The sequence below is a fragment of the Rhinoraja longicauda genome, chromosome 20, assembly GCF_053455715.1.
Source record: "Rhinoraja longicauda isolate Sanriku21f chromosome 20, sRhiLon1.1, whole genome shotgun sequence".
Taxonomy (NCBI): Eukaryota; Metazoa; Chordata; class Chondrichthyes; order Rajiformes; family Arhynchobatidae; genus Rhinoraja; species Rhinoraja longicauda.
In genome coordinates, this window is record NC_135972.1 from 16647988 (window position 1) to 16671635 (window position 23648).

Sequence of the window (23648 nt, forward strand, 5' to 3'; positions counted from 1 at the left end):
CCTGTCACAGAATCCCACCGAGCATTGATCAATCACCCATTCACACTAGTTCTATATTATCCCATGCACCTACTCCTTACACACTCAGGGCAATTTAGAGAGATTAACCTACAAACATGCACATCTTTGGGATGTGGGAGGAAACAGAGCACCTGGAGGAAACCCATGCAGCAGGAACATGCAAACTTCACACAAATCAAGGTCATGATCGAACCTGGACACGTGGCACTAAGGCTGCACCAGCTGCAATGGTTGGATAAAATGACAGAACTAGTTGCATGTAGGCATATAGTTTATAAAGGAGTGGCACAGGGATCAAGTCTGAAATGGTGGATGTTTCTCCTCCACCCCCAACCTCTGCCAGAAGTTGGCACACATCAGAATGTTGGGATCAAGTGGGCTGAAGCTCAATCAGCTGATGTCTTGCAAGCTCTGCCATTCAGCATCTCACCCCCCACCCCCCACCCCAGCTATTTTAATTCATGAGACATTTGTTGTTTTAAATGATCCCCTTTCAATCAAGTCTAGCTTTCTAATCATGAGGTGTATTGTGTTCTCTAGTCACAAATACCCATCACATTATATTTTGCTTCCAGCCTCACACAATCCTTTAGCCCCAATGGGCTTTTATACTGACCAGTATGCCATGTGGGGATGTCTAAAAACAGAAATGGGAGTACATGGGATGGTCGCTAAAATTAAATAATCTCCCCTTAACCATTCCTTGTCCCAGGCCAACTGGGGCATTTCCATTGTCAAGGATGGTAATTGTCAATACTATTTGGCAGCCAATTTATCACCATACTTCTGGTCAAAAGGACTAGAAAGTGTTAGTTGCTGCAATTCACCCAGTTGCTTCCCTTTCAGCCTGCCCAGATATTTTAGCCATGTCCCATGTCTATATACTGGCCACACTTTCCTTTTACACCCCACACAGCTGGCTGACAGAACTTATTTAAAAAATGTTGCCAGTCTAGTGAAATAGGCCATACAAGTGGCCATAAAAGAGCAGCCTGCCTAGTTTGCAGATCAATGGGGAGCAGGGATGTTATGGTTCTTGGAGATGCAATGACCTGAGGAACACCAATTGTAGGACAGCAAGTTAAATGACACAAGCTTATGTAAACCAAACTCAGTTCAATTTATTGTCCATGTTGTGGCCATTCAGTGATGAGCTACCGAAACACTCACACCCTCGATGCAGTTAGAACTAAAAAAACCACAAGCAGGCATACGAAAATTAAAACTTTAATTCTCTAAACTCATTCCATTAAAATTAAATAGATAAAAACAAGTTTATTCTTAAACAGCACTCAGCTCAAGAAAAGTTTCCGATTTAAGATACTCACTGGGTAAAGGCTTTATTACACCAGTAAATGGATCAGACCTGCTGTACCTGTGATAAAGGCATCACTGGCTCTCAGATACCGGAGAGTCAGTCGCATGACATGACAAACACATGAGCAAACTCAAGAGATCAAGTCTGCCCAGTGACATCTGAGCAACATGTACATTCACAAAGCAGAAAGTTTGTCAACAAGCCTCAAACCCCAACTCCAGGGATTCGGGTCCAAAAATAGAGATTTGCTGCATTAAAAAGATTAAGTAGTTCAATCTGCTCCTTGAGATTTGTACCTCCTGGCAGATCAGGAACAGGAAGAATTAAAAGCAATATTTACAGATTTATAGAAACTAGTTTGAATTAAAAATACTCAACTCAGTGCTATTGCACATCAGCACAATGTGCAGTATTCAAGGTCCAAAGTAGATCAGTGGTGAGCAAAGTTGATATCCTTCAAACATGCCAAAACCTTTGGGCAAGTTAACAGACTTGAAACCATTGCTAGCGATACCGAAGCGAATCCAAAAGCAGAGATTGTTACCAGTTTCCATTCTCCTCTTGCCCAGTAACATTGGCCCTCAGTAGCCTCCACAGTTGAAACTCATCGAGCGGCTGGATCGACCCCCCACCATCCTTTGGCTCTTGTCTGGGAGGACCGGTCTCTTCCCTGGATGTAGAGATTTAACATCAGACTGTGGGAAGCCCTGCGAGAGTCTTGCCTTCATCAATTCCCTGAATGCATTTGGGAAGAAAGCAGAATTGTTACAAGCCTTGGAACTAGAGTGCTCGATCAGAGAGGTGCAACAGTGTGGCACGTGCACCTAGCCAGATGCAACGTTGAAGACAGAGGTAAGAATGTCCCCGTGAAGCAGAGAGCGTGCAGTAACCACCTGGGTAATGGCAGCAAGGAACCGCGACAAAATGAATAGGCCATCACACCACACCTGGCTCTTCACACAGCTTAGAAAGTTCTACATACTTCCAGGGAATATTACAGCCAAGCTAGCACTCAATCTCAGATGAGCATTTCCTGCCAAACATGGCCAAAAAGCATCGAATTCCCATTGTTCATACCCTACTCGTTAGCGTGGTTCAGGAGTCAATCCCAACAGCAACTCTCACCAGTACCGCTGTGCCAGTACAAGCGTTCTAACTTAGTCCTGAAGGAGACTTGGACCCCTACATTGGAGTATTGTCAGTCAGTGAATTTCAAAATTTGACATCCAGTTTCTTGCAAGACATAGGGTTGAGAAATGTGGCACAGCAGGTACATAGAACTGTACAGGAATAGGCCCTTTGGCCCATAATGTCTGTGCCAAACATGATGCCATGATAAACTAAACTCATCTGCATGCACACGACCCACATCCCAACATTCCAGACAGTCTACGCCTCAATTTTATAGAGTCGGGTCTCCCCTCAACTTCAGACAATCCAGGGAAAGAAACCAAAGTTTGTCCTGCTTCTCCTTATAGCTAATACTCCTTATAGCCACTTTGGTGGTAAGAATAGGAAGGCAGATTATTATCTGAATGGTGTCAAGTTAGGAAAAGGGGACGTACAACGTGATCTGGGTGTCTTAGTGCATCAGTCACTGAAAGGAAGCATGCAGGTACAGCAGGCAGTGAAGAAAGCCAATGGGATGTTGGCCTTCATAACAAGAGGAGTTGAGTATAGGAGCAAAGAGGTCCTTCTGCAGTTGTACAGGGCCCTAGTGAGACCGCACCTGGAGTACTGTGTGCAGTTTTGGTCTCCAAATTTGAGGAAGGATATTCTTGCTATTGAGGGCGTGCAGTGTAGGTTTACTAGGTTAATTCCCAGAATGGCAGGACTGTCATATGTTGAAAGACTGGAGCGACTAGGTTTGTATACACTGGAAATTAGAAGGATGAGAGGGGATCGTATCGAAACGTATAAAATTATTAAGGGGTTGGACACGTTAGAGGCAGGAAACATGTTCCCAATGTTGGGGGAGTCCAGAACCAGGGGCCACAGTTTAAGAATAAGGGGTAGGCCATTTAGAACAGAGATGAGGAAAAACTTTTTTAGTCAGAGAGTTGTGAATCTGTGGAATTCTCTGCCTCAGAAGGCATTGGAGGCCAATTCTCTGAATACATTCAAGAGAGAGCTAAATAGAGCTCTTAAGGATAGCGGAGTCAGGGGGTATGGGGAGAAGGCAGGAACGGGGTACTGATTGAGAATGATCAGCCATGATCACATTGAATGACGGTGCTGGCTCGAAGGGCCGAATGGCCTTCTCCTGCACCTATTTTCTATTGTCTATACCCTCTAATCCAGGTAGCAATCCAGTTAATCTTTTCTGTACCATCCACATCCTGTACTAGGGTGAACCGAACTGCATGCAACACTCCAAATGCGGCCTATCAGTTTAATAGGACTATTTGCTTATGCCTCTGGTAGAGTTCAATCCTGGAGTCCTTTGGGAAGTTTGCATACTATCCAATCCAGAGTATAAATGCCAGAGTAAATGGATGGCAGGGGAATGGATGGACAATGTGAAGGAATAAGTTACAGGAAATAAGTGAATGGAATTTGTGGGAATACCAAGTCAGCAGGGACTTCATGGCCTGAATGGGCTCATGTTATCAATTTGAAAGTGGGAAGATCAAGTTTAGACTTTGTCCTGTTCAAGATGCATTGACTGTAGTCACCTACAGTAACCGACCCCCTTCCCCAGTTACTCAAACACGAGTGTGCAGCCCAATACCTTTCCAACATTGCTGTCCTGAAACGTTCCACATTGAGTTCTTTCCGGAGCTGGGAAGCCACTTTGTTGGAATTTCTTCGAAGAATAGGGTGCCGGGTGAGTGCAGCCGAGGAGGGCCGGTGCGCAGGATCCGGGCTGATCAGTTGCTGCTCAATGAGAGAGTAGACATTAGAACAGTGGAGGGGGGTAGACATTTATTCAGCTATAGCATAACAAAATATACACCTTGTGTCCAGAACTAAAACAAGTTAAAATTACAGACTTCAGTTGGTTCAGGTTTTGATTTTTTTCAGTTTGAAATTTAAGATTGGAGAATACCGGAATCCAATTATTGTAAGCTCAAATTAAAAACAAAATATTGAATTCTTTCAAATTGATATCCACTTGAAGACCAAAAAATAAGTCAATGGGCAAGCTACACACAACAGGTGGTGACATTGATCTCCCATTCTAAAGATCACTTTATGGAGCTGCATCAAATTTCATTCACAATAGAACATTCATGTACAGCCCAGTCAAAAAATAGTTCAATTTTCCTTTTATGATTTTAGGAAAAGGGATAGCATTTGACAAATTTGCTGGGAGTCTTCCTGGATGTACAATGCAAGGTGAATAAAGGGGAACTGGTGGATGTAGTGTTTTTAGATTTCCAAAATGCATTCAATAAGGTGCCATATGGAAAACACTGTTGCACAAGTGAACATGGGATCGAGTAATGGCGGCATGATAGTGGCCAACAGACAGAAAAACAAGTTATCTGCAGATTGATTATCAGTATCTGGCAAGACATCGCAGTTCAACCAATTGCAGTAAATATGAGATGAAGGAACAGTACACTATAGCTAAACTTAGTGATACAGATGGTTGTGTAGGAAAGTTTAAGAACACAGCCTCTAAAGATGGAGGTAGGTTAAGTGAGTGGTCAACCTGTTGGCAAGTGCAATGAGGAAGATACCAGGTCATCAACACTGATAGAATGAGACAATTTCAAACAGAGGGGGGGGACAAATGTTGCAAATGGAACTGGAATGCAAGTGGAATGTTGGCCATACTGCTGGAGGCAGAGGTTTTGATGCAACTTTACAAAGAACTGGAGAGATTACAGAGCACAATGTGCTTAAGGATATACCAACAGTATGAACATTAATCACTAGATTGAAGGAGTTGACCCGTACTTATTTGGTATCAAGAATAAAGGCAAACATTTAAACCACATTGAAAATCATTGTCAAGGTGGTCATCTCAAATTTGGGGCCCTTAGTTTCAAAATAAGGAGCCTTATTTCTGACAGCACAGCTGTTTCCTCAGCTCCAGGAACTGGTTTTAATCCAACCTCCCGTCGTCTCATTTTCCTGCTCTTCCTGCAACTAGACGAGTTGGACAGCAGTGGTGAAGTTGGACAGCAGTGGTGAAGTAGTACAGTTGCTGCCTTAGTGGCAAATACCTGACTAGGAGTGATGTCTGTACAGAGTTTGTATGTTTTCCCTGTGACCGTGTGGGTTTTCTCCAGCCGCTCGGGTTTCCTCCCACACTCCAAAGATGTGCAGATTTGCAGGTTAATTGGCTTCTGTAAAGTGTCCCTCGTGTGTAGGATAGAACTAGGGGACAGGTGACCGCTGGTTGGCGTGAACCCAATGGCCCAAAGGACCAGTTTCCACAGAGTGCATCTAAACTGCAAAGCCTTCATAAGCTATTCCTAAGCTGCAAATGTTTGGTAGCCCCACAGGTTAAACCTGTTGCATTCAACTCCCAACCCCCACCTCAGACAAAAACACATGTCTTGCACCCCATCAGAAACAGATAAGTTACTTGCATTCAGGAGGTTGAGAAATTCATGCGAGAGCTGCTGAGGGATTGTAGGAAGGTTGCCTTTCCTGATGTAGTGCCAAGCCAGGTCATTCTGAGGCAGCTCGTCTGTTCCCGCAGCCAGTGCCATGGTAAGGCCCAGAGCAAAGATGTCGGCTTTGGGCAGGTTCGAATAGTCCTGTGGGGATCAGAACACATGTCGGACAAGGTCTTGACAACTTCACGTCGACCCAAGGCACTTACCAGCAGGTATATTTGCAATGCACTCAGTGTTGTGAAAGCAGAAATCATGATAGCTGATTGGGGAACAGATCAGCAAGATCCCAGAGGTAGGGATTTGTTCTTTCAGGAGCAATTGGGCTTGTATACACTGGAATTTAGAAGGATGAGGGGGGATCTTATTGAAACATATAAGATAATTAGGGGATTGGACATATTAGAGGCAGGAAACAGGTTCCCAATGTTGGGGGAGTCCAGAACAAGGGGCCACAGTTTAAGAATAAGGGGTAGGCCATTTAGAACGGAGATGAGGAAGAACTTTTTCAGTCAGAGTGGTGAAGGTGTGGAATTCTCTGCCTCAGAAGGCAGTGGAGGCCAGTTCGTTGGATGCTTTCAAGAGAGAGCTGGATAGAGCTCTTAAGGATAGCGGAGTGAGGGGGTATGGGGAGAAGGCAGGAATGGGGTACTGATTGAGAGTGATCAGCCGTGATCGCATTGAATGGGCATGGGCGGCACGGTAGCGCAGCGGTAGAGTTGCTGCTTTACAGTGAATGCAGCGCCGGAGACTCAGGTTCGATCCTGACTACGGGTGCTGCACTGTAAGGAGTTTGTACGTTCTCCCCGTGACCTGCATGGGTTTTCTCCGAGATCTTCGGTTTCCTCCCACACTCCAAAGACGTACAGGTATGTAGGTTAATTGGCTGGATAAATGTTAAAAAAAAATTGTCCCTAGTGGGTGTAGGATAGTGTTAATGTACGGGGATCGCTGGGCGGCACGGACTTGGAGGGCCGAAAAGGCCTGTTTCCGGCTGTATATATATGAATATGATATGATATGATATGATATATGATATGATATGAATGGCGGTGCTGGCTCGAAGGGCTGAATGGCCTACTTCTGCACCTATTGTCTATTGTCTATTGTCTATAACAGCACAGAGAAATCCTAGAGGCACTTGCTATTCCCAAATGAAAATTACGGGATCTTTTAAATTAGCCTTAGGATAGTCAAGGCAAAAGTTTACCTTTCACAGGCTATCTTCCAGTACTGTTCAGAAATAATAATACCAGTTACCAAACAGTGTTAAGTATCTGGACACCAGCACAGAAGCAGAAGGCTCTGGGTCATCACTGTGAAAAGATCGCACTTCCCCTCCTTGCAACATGATCCAAACTCGAAAATGCCATTTTTTCCCTTTCATCCTGGACCTCCAACCTTATAGGAGCAACTTCACTAAAAGAATTGCACAGCTCAAGAAAGAAGCTTCATGCAGGGTCAAATGCTGTCCTTGCCAGCAATGCCCACATCCAATATGTGAACCAGGTCAATTAACCCAAGGTCCTCAATAGCAACGTGAGACTGCATCAACTTTCTCACAATCACACTCACCTCTTGCAAAATTTCATTTGCCAAGAAGCGGCTGTCTCCTTCCTCTACCTGCGGATTGGACATTGACGTCACGTGGCCAAGGTCACCTGAAAAGGGCAAAGGTTTCGGTTTCACAGGAAGAATTAAGAAATCAGAATTCCGAGCTTCAATCATTCCAAAAAAACACACATCAAGTTCTACAAACAAATATTAAGATTTTGTATTGATGTGAACGGTGAAAGCATGCAGGGCGAGAGCGGGGGGCAAGAGAAAGCAGAATCCTATGCAAGAAAGACTTTAAATCATGTTTTAAAAATTGCTTTATGAAATTGGCAATAACTAGGGAATGAGAGATGGAGAGAATAGCTACATACCAAGTTTGTAGAGTATGTTGGTTACCAAACTTCCCTCCTCATCAGTGTCACTCTCGTCTTCCGCACAACTAATCACATCAGGTGTCACTCTTTGGCAAATAAAGATGTTACCTGAACAAATACGGCAAGAATAATCCATTACTGATTAGTCTTTATGGAGGTCCAGGATATCCATGACATTAAAGCACAAATGAAAGATATGGTCTTTCACCAGGAAATAAACATGCCAGGCTTGTATTATACCTGAAACAAACTAGATGTTGGAAATATCAGAGACACTCACCAGGTAAGGCTGCCATAGTGGGAGGAGAAACTGTTAATGATTCTGGTCATCAACCTTTCTCTGGGTTAAAGGCCAGCCCTGATAAAAGCTCAGCCAGAAACCAACGGTTTCTTTCCAATGATAGACACAAAAAGCTGGAGTAACTCAGCAGAACAGGCAGCATCTCTGGAGAGAAAAAATGAGGTTTCCTGTCGAGACCCTTCTTCAGACTACCTCAGAGACTGAAGGAGAGTCTTGACCCAAAACGTCACCTATTGAGTTACTCCAGCTTTTTGTCTCTATCTTCAGTTTAAACCAGCAGCTGAATGCCGCCAATTCTCTATCTAATTCCACATGGAGTCTCAAGGGGCATCTTCAGAACTCAAGCTGAACTACACTGCAATGTCCAAGTGAGTAATTCATGAACCAAATCCACTGGGCAAGTATGTTTAAAATAAGTAGCAGCAGGTATTGGGCATTAATAAGCTGTAGGCCCTTCAGCCCAACAGGTTCATGCAGACCTTCTTGCCCATCTACTCCAAACTCATTTGCTCACATTAGGACCAAGTATGTCTCAATGCCTCTTAAATGTTGTAATTGTATCCAATGCCATCACCTCTGGCAACATCTTCCAGATATCAACCACAGAGAACCCTTTTTTTTATTTAAACTGAAGGTCATTAGTAAACACTTCAATTATCACAGTTTGAGCCAAAATAAAATAAATCCCCCTCCATTAAACTGCAGGATGGAATTTGAACTCCTGATCAACAATTCTGGCTTTGGGATTCTGGCCTTGGGACTCATTCCTCAACCACAAACTTCATAACAAGAGTACCAGCAACACCATTATATGGGTGGGGGAGGTAGGATTGTGTTCCAAGAAAGTCAGGCCAGTGATTTTCTGTAATGCAAAGTGAATCAGGAAATGCAACAATTGTCAACTTACTTGTCCTACCCCACTCAGAGATAGATTTTATTCTCCATCTTAAATTTTGGGAGGTCATTTGGGCTACTCTGCAAAGGCAAATTTCTATTACTCAAACTGCTGTGACAGAGGTCACCTGTATTACCAATTTAAAAAAAAATATTGTCACCAAAACAGGAAGGCAGAGTATTATCTGAATGGTGTCAAGTTAGGAACAGGGGACGTACAACGAGATCTGGGTGTCCTAGTGCATCAGTCACTGAAAGGAAGCATGCAGGTACAGCAGGCAGTGAAGAAAGCCAATGGAATGTTGGCCTTCATAACAAGAGGAGTTGAGTATAGGAGCAAAGAGGTCCTTCTGCAGTTGTACAGGGCCCTAGTGAGACCTCACCTGGAGTACTGTGTGCAGTTTTGGTCTCCAAATTTGAGGAAGGATATTCTTGCTATTGAGGGCCTGCAGCGTAGGTTTACTAGGTTAATTCCCGGAATGGCGGGACTGTCATATGTTGAAAGACTGGAGCGACTAGGTTTGTATACACTGGAATTTAGAAGGATGAGAGGGGATCTTATCGAAACGTATAAAATTATTAAGGGGTTGGACACGTTAGAGGCAGGAAACATGTTCCCAATGTTGGGGGAGTCCAGAACCAGGGGCCACAGTTTAAGAATAAGGGGTAGGCCATTTAGAACAGAGATGAGGAAAAACTTTTTTAGTCAGAGAGTTGTGAATCTGTGGAATTCTCTGCCTCAGAAGGCAGTGGAGGCCAATTCTCTGAATACATTCAAGAGAGAGCTAGATAGAGCTCTTAAGGATAGCGGAGTCAGGGGGTATGGGGAGAAGGCAGGAACGGGGTACTGATTGAGAATGATCAGCCATGATCACATTGAATGGCGGTGCTGGCTCGAAGGGCCGAATGGACTCCTCCTGCATCTATTGTCTATAACAGGCCTTAAGTAACTGAATAATTCCCAGTACTCACTTGGCTTAACATCCATGTGAACCAGACTGGAGCTGTGAATGTACTTCAGTCCCATTGATACTTGCAGTAGGATCTCCTTCAGCTCCCCCTCAGTCAGTAGAATCCCCTCCAGTATATTCTCCATCAGTGCGTCTACCAGACTGCCCCCTGAAACAGGAGCAGATGCAAGAGTTTCTCCAACTGCAAGGCAAGAACCTGCTTGTCAATGGGATGCTGGTTATTTCAGGTAATGGGACTGGAGTACATGGGGTGGCACAGTGGCTTAACGGTAGAATTGCTGCCTTACAGCTCTAGAGACCCAGGTTGAATCCTAACCACAGGTCCTGTATAGAATTTGTACGTTCTCCCCGAGAACATATGGGTTTTCCCCAGGTGTGGATGTTTGCAGGTTGATTGTCTTCATTAAAAATTGTAAATTATCCCTAGTGTGTAGGATAGAGTTAGTGTGCGGAGATTGTTGGTCGACGTGGGCTTTGTGGGCCGAAGATTCTGTTTCCGCACTGTAGCTCTAAACTAACGACACTAGAAATTCAAAATTTCAGAAGTGCTGGAAGTTCTCAACAAGTACCTGCAGAGTAACACAGCCAACAGTTTAGCAGCAGGTTTGCAGTCCTGAAATATTATCCTGAAGCACCAACTGTTCCTCATAAGATCTCAAAGCAAAAGTAGGCCACTTGCCCCCTCAAGTCTGTCAACCATTCAATTGAATTATGGCTAATCTAGGTTGGTTTCAACTCCCAAACTCCCAGATTCCCAAAACCCACAATTGTTTAGAAAAATAAACTGCTGAAGAACAAATGTCAGGCAGCATTTGCAGAAGTAAAGGGACAGGTGTTTTGTGCGACACCTTCCTTCAGGACTCAGGAGTCTCAACCAAAAATGTCAAGTGTCTTGAACTGAAACATTCTGTCAATTTTCCTCCACAGATGCTGCTTCACCTGCCATGCTCCTCCAACAGGATTTTTGCTCAAGGTTCCAGCATCTCCAGTTTTAATTCTTTGATCTTTCAGATAAGTTTATCTGCCTCCACATTCATATATTTAATGTTCTGGACTATACCACCCTCAGGCAATGAAGTCCAGGATTCACTATCCTTAAGTTTCTATGTAACTCATTTTTAGAATTAACAGCCCATTTTGTAACTATGTCCCCTTGATCGTGGCTCTCCCAGTGAAAATCAATATCTACCCTGTTAAGCCCCTTTGTGATTTTATGTTTGAACAAGGTCACCTTCATCATCTGGTGTCCAAGGAACAGGTGCTTCAGGTTAACCTAACCTCCACTGCGTGCACCTGATCCAAATCTCCACATTCCCTGTATCCTAGAGATGCAACTGCAATTACAATGCACCCCATGATCACATCCTGACTGGCTATTCAAACCCCTTTGCTCCCAGATCCTTGATCTAAGCTCTTTAATAGTGCATAAGCTCTTTAATGCTCCAAAGGCAGAATCAGTTGCCACCACAGGGTCAACACGCTCTTGATAGGTGGTCCTTACCATTACAGTATTCGTTCTGAATCAGCATGTGGTCGTCCTCTGCCCAGGCTGAATAGTAGCGCACCACATGGGGGTGATGCCCTAGCACAGCGTGCGCGTACACCTCACGCAGCGCAGACTGCCTACGGAACAAACAGATGCGGCAATAGATCACTGAATTAAGAGACAAATAGCACTAGTCTGCAGCCTACACTCATGTGGGCTCACCCCTCCTGCAACAAACAAAATTCTGGAGTAACTTAGCAGGACAGGCAGCCTCTATCTTTGCTTTAAACCAGCATCTGCAGTTCCTTTCTACATCCCTTCTGCAATGGTCAATATAATCAGCTCATGACAATGCCACGTGCACAAAACATTAGCGATACGAGTGCTGCTGTTAGATAGCGGTTAGAGGGAAGTACGTACCACAAGTACCAGTCTCAAATAATCTTATACCATGTCAAGTCTGCTTTTGTATGATTAAAAATGTAAAATCATTAATTGCACAGATGTAAATCAAAGAACTGCAGATCCTGAAGACCGAACTGAAAAAGAGCTGGAAACACTTGGATCAGGCAGCAACTGTGCCTCATCTACTACCTTAACTTGGTTTTCTTTCCAGTTCTGAAAGTCAAACTGCAGAATTTTCCACTTTCAAGTATCCAAGTTGCAGTATTATTAAATGCTCAAAACTATGCTGGCGGGTTTTTAGATATATTCTCCACTATTAAATTGTAGAGAACTACACTGGCAGAGGTTTGCTGGTAGCACTAGCCTAAAGGCATCAGAAGACCAGAAACACTTATTATATATGTAGCTGAGTGCTAGCTGAATCAGTCAGGCCATAGATATTTGGATGCAAATTGACATTCTTGGGCCAATTACTGTGTTTGTCATTGACACAAAGTGCTGGAGTAACTCAGCGGGACAGGTAGCATCTCTGGAGAGAAGGAATGGGTGACGTTTCGGGTCAAGATCGCTGTTCATACTGATGTCATTTATATTGTTATTTGTTATTTTGTTATTTGTATTGGAGAGAAAGTAAAGACTCCACAGATGTCTGGTGAGAGTCTAGTTGTGTTATTGAAGAGAACAAGCCTCTTGCCTTGGCCCATGTGTAAAGTGCCAAGAGCAACACTGGCTTGTGGGGTCAGCTGAAGTAGCCACATGTCCATCAGCCATATTCATGGTCCTGCTGTTAATCATTATTCACCACCTCAGGTCAAAAATCATTTTCTAGAACTGGTCAGTTCTGGCAGCATTTTTGACCCACATCAACTCTTAGGAACAGGGTACTGATTGAGAATGATCAGCCATGATCACATTGAATGGCAGTGCTGGCTCAAAGGACCGAATGGCCTCCTCCTGCACCTATTGTCTATTGACATTCAGTGTATTTCCACAATTTTATGTTTTTAGATTTCCAGCATCTGCAATTTGATTCAGTCTTTGTCTCACTGTATTCCAATAATCTTTTCAGCTTCTCCTTGCATGCCTGCATTAATGATCAATGAACAATGATTTGCTTCCTGTCCTCTAGTCTCTGATCTAGAAGTTAAAAAACCTAAACTGTTTTTAATGTACTCGTAACAACTTCGACTAGCTCTTCAATTGCAAAGCACTGTGGTTCAGAAAATAGCAGCAATACTGTACAATGAGATTTGACCAGATACACTTGATGCTTTGAGGAACAACCGCTGGCTGGAACAGACTAGTTCCCCACTCTAGTCGCAGATCCAAAGGGCAGACCTTCTGGGTCAGCCTCAGCACTCCACTAGTCTGGTTGCCGGTTTTTAGTGGAATTTGAACGCAACCTTCCAATAGATGCAAATTGTTCCTTGGAGCAGGGATTCAAAGGGAATCTCAAGGCCATTGCCTGCTGACCAGAGTGCTGTGAAGCTGAGCATTTGCTCCCCTCAGTTCAGGCAAATGGCTGGGTTATGTAACAATTTGTCAGCTTATAATTAGATTGCTCGAGAGCAGAAGCCGTTAGCATTCGACACTCACTCATCTACGGAGCCAGACAAAGGTCTCTTCAGCCGTTTAATGGCATACAGGCAGCCATCCAGTCGCTTCACGCACTTAAACACTGCCCCAAACTCTCCACTTCCAATCTTCTCCAACTCGCAAAATTCTGTGGCGTAGCGAGAACCCATGCTCTCACGGATGTTGAACCTCTGAGGAAGAGAAAGCACAAGAATCATTCTGGAATCAACAGTTTAAACCAGCATCCGCAGTTCCTTCCTACACAGAATCATTCTCGACGTTAATGTCAGATTCCTGCTCGCCACAGTACGAAGCAAGTGCTCTTAAAGTTTTGTTCAGCAAGGAGTTTGAGGAAAAACAATGGATCAGCCATTGTTCCATGTTACAATGGTGTCCAAACACCAGATCTTGATGGGTAACCAGATATATGAATGAATTGCAGCCAATAGTCTGTGCTGCAATTCCACTGAAGTGAGGTGGATGTCACTGTCTTGCAAAATATCACACAAAACCCCCCAGAAAGCATTGATAAGACTCATTGTCAGAGTTTTCTATTATTTACTTTGCCCTGGAACAGGCACTCCACATCAGTGCAACTTGTCACAGTCCCCTGGTTCACAGATGCCAATCAGCTTACAGAGTTCTAGTATGACAAAGGTACAAGGAGTCACATGTTAAATGAACTAGAAAGACCCCAGAACATGCCTGGTCATTGTTAAATTGGGGTGCCAAAACTCTAATCTCAAGGACAGTGCATCTGTGTCAGATTTAATAACCCGAACCAAACTAGTCATTCAGGGGCTCAGTGTTGCAGCAGGTAGTGCTACTACACAGCTCCAGCAACCCAGGTTCAATGCGAGAATCAGATTCCAGAGATTTATTTATTTTAAATCAAGCAAACATGATAGAAATTATAATGGGTCTGTCTATTGGATAATCTGAAGAAATTTGCTGTAAAATACTGTTGTAGGCAGCTTCAGGTTAGTACAAATTAATTCAATACCCTCCATAATACACAATAAAATAACCTGCAAGTCAGGTACAAGACATAATTTACCCCTCAAAGTCCTGCCACCAACCCCTCCCAACTCCTAGGCACTACGCCAATTACAACACCAGCCCTCTGATCACTTGGCCTGTTGTTGACCAGGCAAATCAGTGCAGCAGGTTTATGCCGCACTCCGCAGTAACAGACAGCATGGACAGGAGCATTCTTCAATCAAGTACGAGTGGATGGGAGGTCCTAGGCTCGATCTCCTCACCTCTGATTGCCGCACCAATTCCTCAGCAGTTGCTTTCTCCATCCTCCCAACGCGCTTCCTACTGTGAGAATGCAGCAGATATAGACATATCAGATATGTTAAGCAACATACAAACTTCAATTTTCTGACACACTGGAGAAGAAAATTGAGGTGGACCTAATTTTCTGATCATCTAAACAGAGACTGCAAGTGAGTGAAGTTCAGAGGGATCCAAGAATTCTAGTCCGTAAATCACAAACAACTAACAGACACGTCCAACAAGTTAAGGTGGTAAATAATTTGGTCCTCATTGCAAAGAAGTTAAAAAAATTGGGAGATTTTATTGTAATAATCAGGATCTCTGGCGAGACCTCATCTGGAATACTGCATGCAGTTTTATGCACCTTAACCAAATATAGTCACATTGGTGGTAGCCCAAAGAAGATTGACCAGGCCAATTCCTGGGATGAGAGGGTTCTCTTACCAAGACTGACCAAATAGCTTTTTGCCTGTATTCCCTAGAGTTTAATTTCTTGGAGTTTAGAAGACCTTATCAAACATTAAAAATCCTAAGAGGGCTTTACAGGAAAAATATTCTCACCCATGGGAAGGTCTCAAAAAAGACATAATCCAAGTCAAAGAGTTTTTTTCATTTAAAAATGATGCATTTAAACAGCAATAAAGAATGGCATACATCAAAATGTAGTGGATTACTACAACCAACACTGGTAATACACTAACTCTTGGCTGCATAGCAAGTGAAAAATAATACACAAGCCATCTGACACCCCTGGTTAACTTGCTGGTTAATGACCAACCATAAGTACTGCAGCTATTGGTGGCCAGAGATGGTTTATCCCACAGTGCGCGACTAATTTGACAACTTTCCATCATCACTGGCACATGTGAAAAGCATGACTGGATGCTTGTTTGGAAAATGCAAAACATGCTTGGATGAATGAAGCTCCAACACAACATCAACACCCAGGACTAAGCAATCCACTGATACCCTCACCGTGTGCCAAAAACATGAACTCCTCTACCATGGTTATGGAGTTCACCATCTGCAATGCACTGCTCGGGGTGTCAGTGGAAGCAGATATCAAAGTGGCATTTAATTACATTAAAATTACAGGGATTGAATGGATGTGGAGCACAGGCAGGTAGAAGTGGTTTTGTGATTGGCACAGACCGTGGGCTGCAAGGCCTGGTCTATCCGTGCTCTGGAAGAGATCCTTGCCTATCTGATGTTATTGAAGAATTTGGCTCCGCGTGTTGTATTTTATCCAGTCTGCATTTTGGTTAGTTTTGTGCAGCAATTCATCAGGAATCACACAGCAGTAGATTTAAGGAAAAAAAGCCACCAAATTTATTTCAACATCGGCTTGGGGATTAACCAAATAGATCTATTTTCATAGATGTTCCTTGGCAGTTCACCATCAACGCTCCATTTCCCTACGCGTTCAGCAGGTTTCAAATCCTGTAGCTTGCACCGTTGTTCAACTAGGTGACAACAGATCTGCAAATTCAAACCCCCCCCCCCCCCCCCCCGGATAGAAAACCATCCTTCATATAAACAAGCTAGTATTACAAGGGATCACATTACCAACACCCTTTGCATGAAGTCACTTCTAAACTTCCTCAGTCTGTCTTTGTCTGGGACTCCAATTAATAAAGTGTTTCTACCTTGTTTTTCAAAACAAACAAAACCTCAGGCAAGGGAGAATTCCAGGGGATATAGGTCATAGATTCTCTCCCCATTTAACCATGGAGTTATGGTCAATCTGCATTGAAGTCATTCCAAGGTCAACACATGCCCAACACTCAATATAGGTAGGATAAGGGAAGAGGTCCTGAAAGGAGAATTTAGGGGGCTAGGAAGAGAGTTAAAAAAAAGGACTTCCAAAGCAATAATCTCAGGCTTACTGCCTGTGCCACGCGATAGTGAGAATAGGAATGGAGTGAGGTGGAGGATAAATACGTGGCTGAGGAACTGGTGCAGGGAGCAGGGTTTCAAGTTTCTGGATCATTGGGACCTCTTCTGGGGGAAGTATGACCTGTACAAAAAGGACGGGTTGCATCTGAACCTGAGGGGAACCAATATCCTGGCGGGGAGATTTGCTAAGGTAATTGCGGAGACTTTAAACTAGTACGGTTGGGGGGAGGGACTCAAACACAGATAGCTAATAGGCAGTGTGTGAGGCAGGAGGCAGAAAAGGGAAACACTCAGACCCAATATGTAGGAGAGAAAGAAGGGAAAAGAAATAAACTGAGAATAAGAAATGATGGGTCCCTTAAATGTGTATATTTTAATGCTAGGAGCATTGTAAGAAAGGTGGATGAGCTTAGAGCCTGGATTGACATCTGGAAGTATGATGTTGTGGCGATCAGTGAAACATGGTTGCAGGAGGGTTGCGATTGGCAATTAAATATTCCAGGATTTCATTGTTTCAGATGTGATAGAATCGGAGGGGCAAGAGGTGGGGGTGTTGCATTGCTTGTCAGGGAGGATATCACAGCAGTGCTTTGGCAGGACAGACTAGAAGGCTCGATTAGGGAGGCTGTTTGGGTGGAACTCAGAAATGAGAAAGGTTTAGCAACACATAGGGGTGTATTATAGACCGCCAAATAGGGAACGAGAATTGGAAGAGCAAATATGTAAGGAGATAGCAGATAGTAGTAAGCACAGAGTAGTGATTGTGGGTGATTTCAATTTTCCATATATAGACTTGGAATCACATTCTGTTAAAGGGCTGGATGGTTTGGAGTTTGTAAAATGTGTGCAGGATAGTTTTTTGCAGCAATACGTAGAGGTGCCTACCAGAGAAGGGGCAGTGTTGGACCTCCTGTTAGGAAATGAGATGGGTCAGGTGACGGAGGTATGTGTTGAGGAGCACTTTGGGTCTAGTGATCACAATGCCATTAGTTTCAATATCATTATGGAGAAGGTCAAATCTGGACCAAGGGTTGAGATTTTGGATTGGAGAAAGGCTAATTTTGAGGAGATGAGAAAGGATTTAAAAGGAGTGAAATGGAAATTTTTGTTTTATGAAAAGGATATAATAGAGAAATGGAGGATATTTAAAGGTGAAATTTTGAGAGTACAGAGTCTTTATATCCCTGTTCGGTGGAAAGGAAAGAATAATAATTTGAAAGAGCCGTGGTTTTCCAGGGAAATTGGACACTTGGTTCGGAAAAAGAGGGAGATATACAATAAATATAAGCTGCAGGGAGTAAATGAGGTTCTTGAGGAATATAAAGAATGTAAAAGGAATCTTAAGAAGGAAATTAGAAAAGCGAAAAAAAGATATGAGGCTGCTTTGGCAAGTAATGTAAAAGTAAACCCCAAGGGGTTCTACAGATATGTCAATAGCAAAAGGATAGTGAGGGATAAAATTGGTCCATTAGAGAGTCAGAGTGGTCAGCTATGTGCTGAGCCGGAAGAAATGGGGGAGATATTAAACAATTTATTTTCTTCGGTATTTACCGAGGAGAAGGATATTGAATTATGTGAGGTAAGCGAAACAAGTAGAGTAGTGATGGAAATTAGGAGGATTAAAGAAGGAGGTACGGACACTTTTGAAAAATATAAAAGTGGATAAGTCTCCAGGTCCTGATAGGATATTCCCTAGGACATTGAGGGAAGTTAGTGCAGAAATAGCAGGGGCTATGACGGAAATATTTCAAACGTCGTTAGAAACGGGGATGGTGCCGGAAGATTGGCGCATTGCACATGTTGTGCCCTTGTTTAAAAAAGGTTCTAAAAGTAAACCTAGCAATTATAGACCTATTAGTTTGACGTCTGTGGTGGGAAAATTAATGGAAAAGATACTTAGGGACAATATATATAATTATTTGGATAAACAAGGCCTGATTAGAAACAGTCAACATGGATTTGTGCCTGGAAGGTCATGTTTGACTAATCTTCTTGAATTTTTTGAAGAGGTTACCAGGGAAATTGATAAGGGCAAGGCTGTGGATGTTGTCTATATGGACTTCAGTAAGGCATTTGACAAGGTTCCACATGGAAGGTTGATTAAGAAGGTTAAATCGTTGGGTATTAATAGTGAGGTTGCAAGATGGATTCAACAATGGCTGAATGGGAGATACCAGAGGGTAATGGTTGACAATTGTATGTCAGGTTGGAGGCCAGTGTCTAGTGGAGTACCCCAAGGATCCGTGTTGGGTCCACTGTTGTTTGTCATTTACATTAATGATCTGGATGATGGTGTGGTAAATTGGATTAGTAAATATGCAGATGATACTAAGATAGGTGGTGTAGTTAATAATGAAGTAGAGTTTCAAAGTCTACAGAGAGACTGGGGCCTTTTGGAAGGGTGAGCTGAAAGATGGCAGATGGAGTTTAATGCTGTTAAGTGTGAGGTGCTGCATTTTGGTAGGACAAATCAAAATAGGGCGTACAGGGTAAATGGTAGGGAATTGAGGAATGCAGTGGAACAGAGGGATCTGGGAATAACTGTGCATTGTTCCCTGAAGGTGGAATCTCATGTGGATAGGGTGGTGAAGAAGGCGTTTGGTATGCTTGCCTTTATAAATCAGAGCATCGAGTATAGAAGTTGGGATGTAATGTTAAAATTGTACAGGGCATTGGTGAGGCCGAATCTGGAGTATGGTGTGCAGTTCTGGTCGCCAAATTATAGGAAGGATGTCGACAAAATGGAGAGGGTACAGGAGATTTACTAGAATGTTGCCTGGGTTTCAGCACTTAGGCTACAGAGAGAGGTTGAACAGGTTGGGTCTTTATTCTTTGGAGCGTAGAAGGTTGAGGGGGGACTTGATAGAGGTTTTTTTAATTTTAAGAGGGACGGACAGAGTTGACGTGGGTAGGCTTTTCCCTTTGAGAGTGGGGAAGATTCCAACAAGGGGACATAGCTTCAGAATTGAGGGACAAAAGTTTAGGGGTAACATGAGGGGTAACTTCTTTACTCAGAGGGTGGTGGCTTGGAATGGGCTTCCGGTGGAAGAGACTCGATTTTATTATTTAAGAGTAAATTGGATAGGTATATGGATAGGAGGGGATTAGAGGGTTATGGTCTGAGTGCAGGTAGATGAGACTAGGTCAGGGAGAATGGTCGGCGTGGACTGGTAGGGCCGGATAGGCCTGTTTCCATGCTGTAGTTGTTATATGGTTATCAAGATGAAAGTCAACCAGAATTTTGCACAAATTGTTAAAATAGTCCGGGCACAGAAGAGGAATGGAGGCCACATAGATCAGCCATGATTATTAATTGGCAGGGCAGGCCTGATGATACGAATCCACTTCAAGACATTATCACACTATTTTTCTCCCAAACTAACATTCCAATGATCCATGCGCATCCTCCCAAAATCTCACTAATCCTCATTCCAGTTTGACTCCATTAATAAATGGATCTTTTCGTTTCACCTACAAACGAGTCTCCTTATTGTTGACTACACCAATTTATCATCAGCAAATTTGAACACAGCTTTACATTACAAAAATAGACACAAAATGCTGAAGTAACTGAGCAGGCAGGCAGCATCTCTGGATAGAAGGAATGAGTGATGTTTCAGGTCAAGACCCTTCTTCAAAGCTTATAGTGACTAGGTGTGGTCTATAGGCCCTCAAGATACTAGTGGCGATCACTTACAAGTACATGCCAATAGCCTGCTTTCATTAGTACAATGAGACAATGCAGCCATTCAAGTTATTAGGATACTTAGGCAATATAAATAGGCAGAGAAAAAGGATGGAACGTCAGGAGTAAGTTGTGGAAATCCCAGCAGGTGGAGTAAATGAGGAGCGTAGGACCCCAGATAAGAGGGTGTTACTGATATAGGAAAGAAAATAACAAATTTTTAAATCAAGGTTGTTGGCCAATAGGAAATCAGTGTGGACAATCATTCATAGGGAGATGTACAAGCTAAACAAGGATTTGCAAAAGCATTTTGCACATTCCACATAATCTCCATTTTGTCTCCCAACCAACAGCACAAAGACAATTGTTTGACTTCAATTTTACTTCATTTAACAGAAACGGGTTCACATAGAATCGTTTCTTCCTTCAACTTTTTATACCAAACCCAATATATAGGCCAACCCTTCTACTTTGTATAGTGCTCTGGTAAGACCACATCTGGAGCATTGTGTACAGTTTTGGTCTCCTAATTTGAGGAAGGACATCCTTGTAATTGAGGCAGTGCAGCGTAGGTTCACGAGATTGATCCCCAGGATGGCGGGACTGACATATGAGGAAAGATTGAAAAGACTAGGCTTGTATTCACTGGAGTTTAGAAGGATGAGAGGGGATCTTATAGAAACATATAAAATTATAAAAAGACTGGACAAGCTAGATGCAGGAAAAATGTTCCCAATGTTGGGCGAGTCCAGAACCAGGGGCCACAGTCTAAGAATAAAGGAGAGGCCACTTAAAACTGAGGTGAGAAAAAACTTTCACCCAGAGAGTTGTGAATTTGTGGGATTCTCTGCCACAGAGGGCAGTGGAAGCCAAATCACTGGATGGATTTAAGAGAGTTAGATAGAGCTCGAGGGCCTAGTGGAATCAAAGGATATGGGGAGAAGGCAGGCACGGGTTATTGATTGGGGACGATCATCCATGATCACAATGAATGGCGGTGCTGGCTCTAAGGGCCGAATGGCCTCCTCCTGCACCTATTTTCTATATTCCTCTATGTTTACTTTATAAATGTAGTTTTAGGTTACTCCCATGTCAAACCCCAAAGCCAAATGTGAAGATATTCCATGCACAAAAGACAGTGCTTCTTCCACCGCATTCAGTAATAGGCAGCTGATGGGTTCAATTAATGTTTCACTTGTAAGCTCAACTTCACATTCTCTCCACCAAACACTCAATGCTTTTTTACCGGCCTCTTTCTCCAATTCTCTTTTGCCTTTTCCCCATTTGCTTGTTTTGTCTACCACGTGCAAGTCCCAGTTCATGATACAGTGTTGGGGTGAAGGGGTTCACATTCACCGTTGGAACCCAGTGCAGGTCAGAATTGGGGCCAAAGCCTAACGGTCGGCGAATCCTCGAGATGGGCCCCTTGTTGGCAGTGGAGATCTGCCCAGCCTTGGAGAAGAGGCTCTAGAAACCAAAAAGATAAGTCGTGCTGTTAGATTCAAGAGTTTTTTATTATCGTTACGTCCCAGATAGAACAATGAAATTCTCACTTGCAGCAGCACAACAGAATGTAAACATAATAAACAATATAATAAACGAGGAAAAAAGTTCAGTGTGTATATAAACACACACAAATATATATATATATTTATATATATTTATATAGGGAGAACAATAAAATGAGTATCACCCACAATGGGGACCAAGATACCCAAGCTTCTAGCAACTCATTCTCATGATGGGCTCAATGGCCTAATTCCATTTCTACAATTTATGAATGTGTAACTTACAAACATTTATTTTAAGGGCAAGAGGTGAGTGTTGTACAAACTGAAGTGGAGGACCCATGAAAATCTCCCCAAGTGATACTACGATTGAAAGTTACTTTATGTAAAGGTAGAAAATTGTAAACCAAGTAGTAACTACAGGACAAAGCACGTTAGTTAGATTCCAGGCCGATTCTCCAGTATTGGGGGAGAGAAAAGGGGAGGTGGGGTGGGGTAAGAAGGTAAAATGATACAAATCAGATAGTTTCATCTCCAAATTTGGAGTTTAACCTGGGCAAGTTCGAGGGGCTACATTTACACCCGTGAGCCCAACAGCGGTGGTTGGTGCAACAGTAACAAGACGTGACAAGACCGCTTGCCATGAAACCCCAGGCCGCGGTACGGGAATGGGTTGAACACACGGGGCTCGGCGCTGAACGAATGGGGCAGGTCGACGGGCCCACCTTGGGAGTGTACGGAGTGTCACCGAGCCGCAGCTTCCTCCAGTTGATGCAATGGTCGGGGGTCCCGGGACACTCGCTGCGGGCGGCCAGACGAACCCTCGGGCTCCGGGGCAGCTCCTCCTCCCCGGACGGAGCGATGGGCCGAGCACCGAGCGGGAAGCGGCTGAAGGGCGAGGCACACTCCCGCCTGGGCGTCGGGGACACGGCGCCTCCTTCCTGGACGCGAAGGAGGTCGCAGAACTTGGCGCCGACCTCATCCTCATCCTCCCCCTCCTCGTCCTCGTCCTCGTCCTCCTCTTCGCTGGAGAACTGGAGCTTCTGGGCGATGGCGCTGAGCGGGAGGCGGCTCATCTGGACCCTGGACTGGGGAAGGCTCGCTGAGGATGGGTGTGTGGGACCTGGCCCTTCTGCCCTTCACCGCTGATAGCCCTCAATGACACCCGCCCAAGGCTGCCCTCCGCCGACCTGTTTCTCTTCACCTGAATGTTAATCTGCCTGTCTCGCCCCTTTATATCCAACCACGATTGCGGCGTGTGTGTCTCTGGGGAGCGGGATTTCGCAACGCGCTCATTTCATTGCCTGTTTCAGGTTAATTAGTTCAATAGCTGGTCTCCGCCGACAAAATAATCAACTGATTAATTAAGCTCCCGCCCCTACCGAAACACCCAGGTTCGGCTGATGTGATGCACCTGTCCACAGATCAAAAATGCGAACGCCCAATTTATGGACACCCTAACACACGAACGTCCAATTTATGGACACCCTAACACACGAACGTCCAATTTATGGACACCCTAACATGGGAAAGCCCAATTCATGGACACCCTAACATGGGAAAGCCCAATTTATGGACACCCTAACACACGAACCCCCAATTTATGGACACCCTAACACACGAACCCCCAATTTATGGACACCCTAACACACGAACCCCCAATTTATGGACACCCTAACACACGAACCCCCAATTCATGGACACCCTAACATGGGAAAGCCCAATTCATGGACACCCTAACATGGGAAAGCCCAATTTATGGACACCCTAACACACGAACCCCCAATTTATGGACACCCTAACAC

General features: G+C 43.8%; 1 protein-coding gene across 2 annotated transcripts; it reads right to left on the reverse strand.

Moving 5' to 3' along the window:
* Positions 1 to 1370: 1370 nt before the first annotated feature.
* On the reverse strand, positions 1371 to 23077 carry LOC144603373 (wee1-like protein kinase 2-A). Of its 2 annotated transcripts, none has more exons than XM_078416530.1 (11): positions 22569 to 23077; positions 21582 to 21802; positions 14736 to 14793; positions 13495 to 13664; positions 11509 to 11630; positions 10009 to 10155; positions 7839 to 7949; positions 7486 to 7571; positions 5884 to 6054; positions 4071 to 4216; positions 1371 to 2074 (listed from the first exon to the last, which is right to left on the reverse strand). In XM_078416530.1, the coding sequence occupies exons 1-11, from the start codon at positions 22917 to 22919 to the stop codon at positions 1921 to 1923; spliced, it is 1737 nt and encodes a 578-aa protein (XP_078272656.1). In that variant the 5' UTR covers positions 22920 to 23077; the 3' UTR covers positions 1371 to 1920. The 2 variants fall into 2 exon arrangements, with proteins under 2 accessions (XP_078272656.1, XP_078272655.1); XM_078416529.1 differs by having other exon boundaries at positions 14736 to 14796.
* Between the last annotated feature and the right edge of the window lie 571 nt (positions 23078 to 23648).

What these genes read in the sequence shown, in the direction of transcription:
- LOC144603373 (XM_078416529.1), bottom strand. Translation starts at nt 22,919, where the DNA reads ATGAGCCGCCTCCCGCTCAGCGCCATCGCCCAGAAGCTCCAGTTCTCC. An exon ending in ACACTCCGTACACTCCCAAG is followed by an intron (nt 21,803 to 22,568) that starts GTGGGCCCGTCG and finishes TTTGGTTTCTAG; the next exon opens with AGCCTCTTCTCCAAGGCTGG. An exon ending in AATTGGTGCGGCAATCAGAG is followed by an intron (nt 13,665 to 14,735) that starts GTGAGGAGATCG and finishes TCTCTTCCTCAG; the next exon opens with AGGTTCAACATCCGTGAGAG.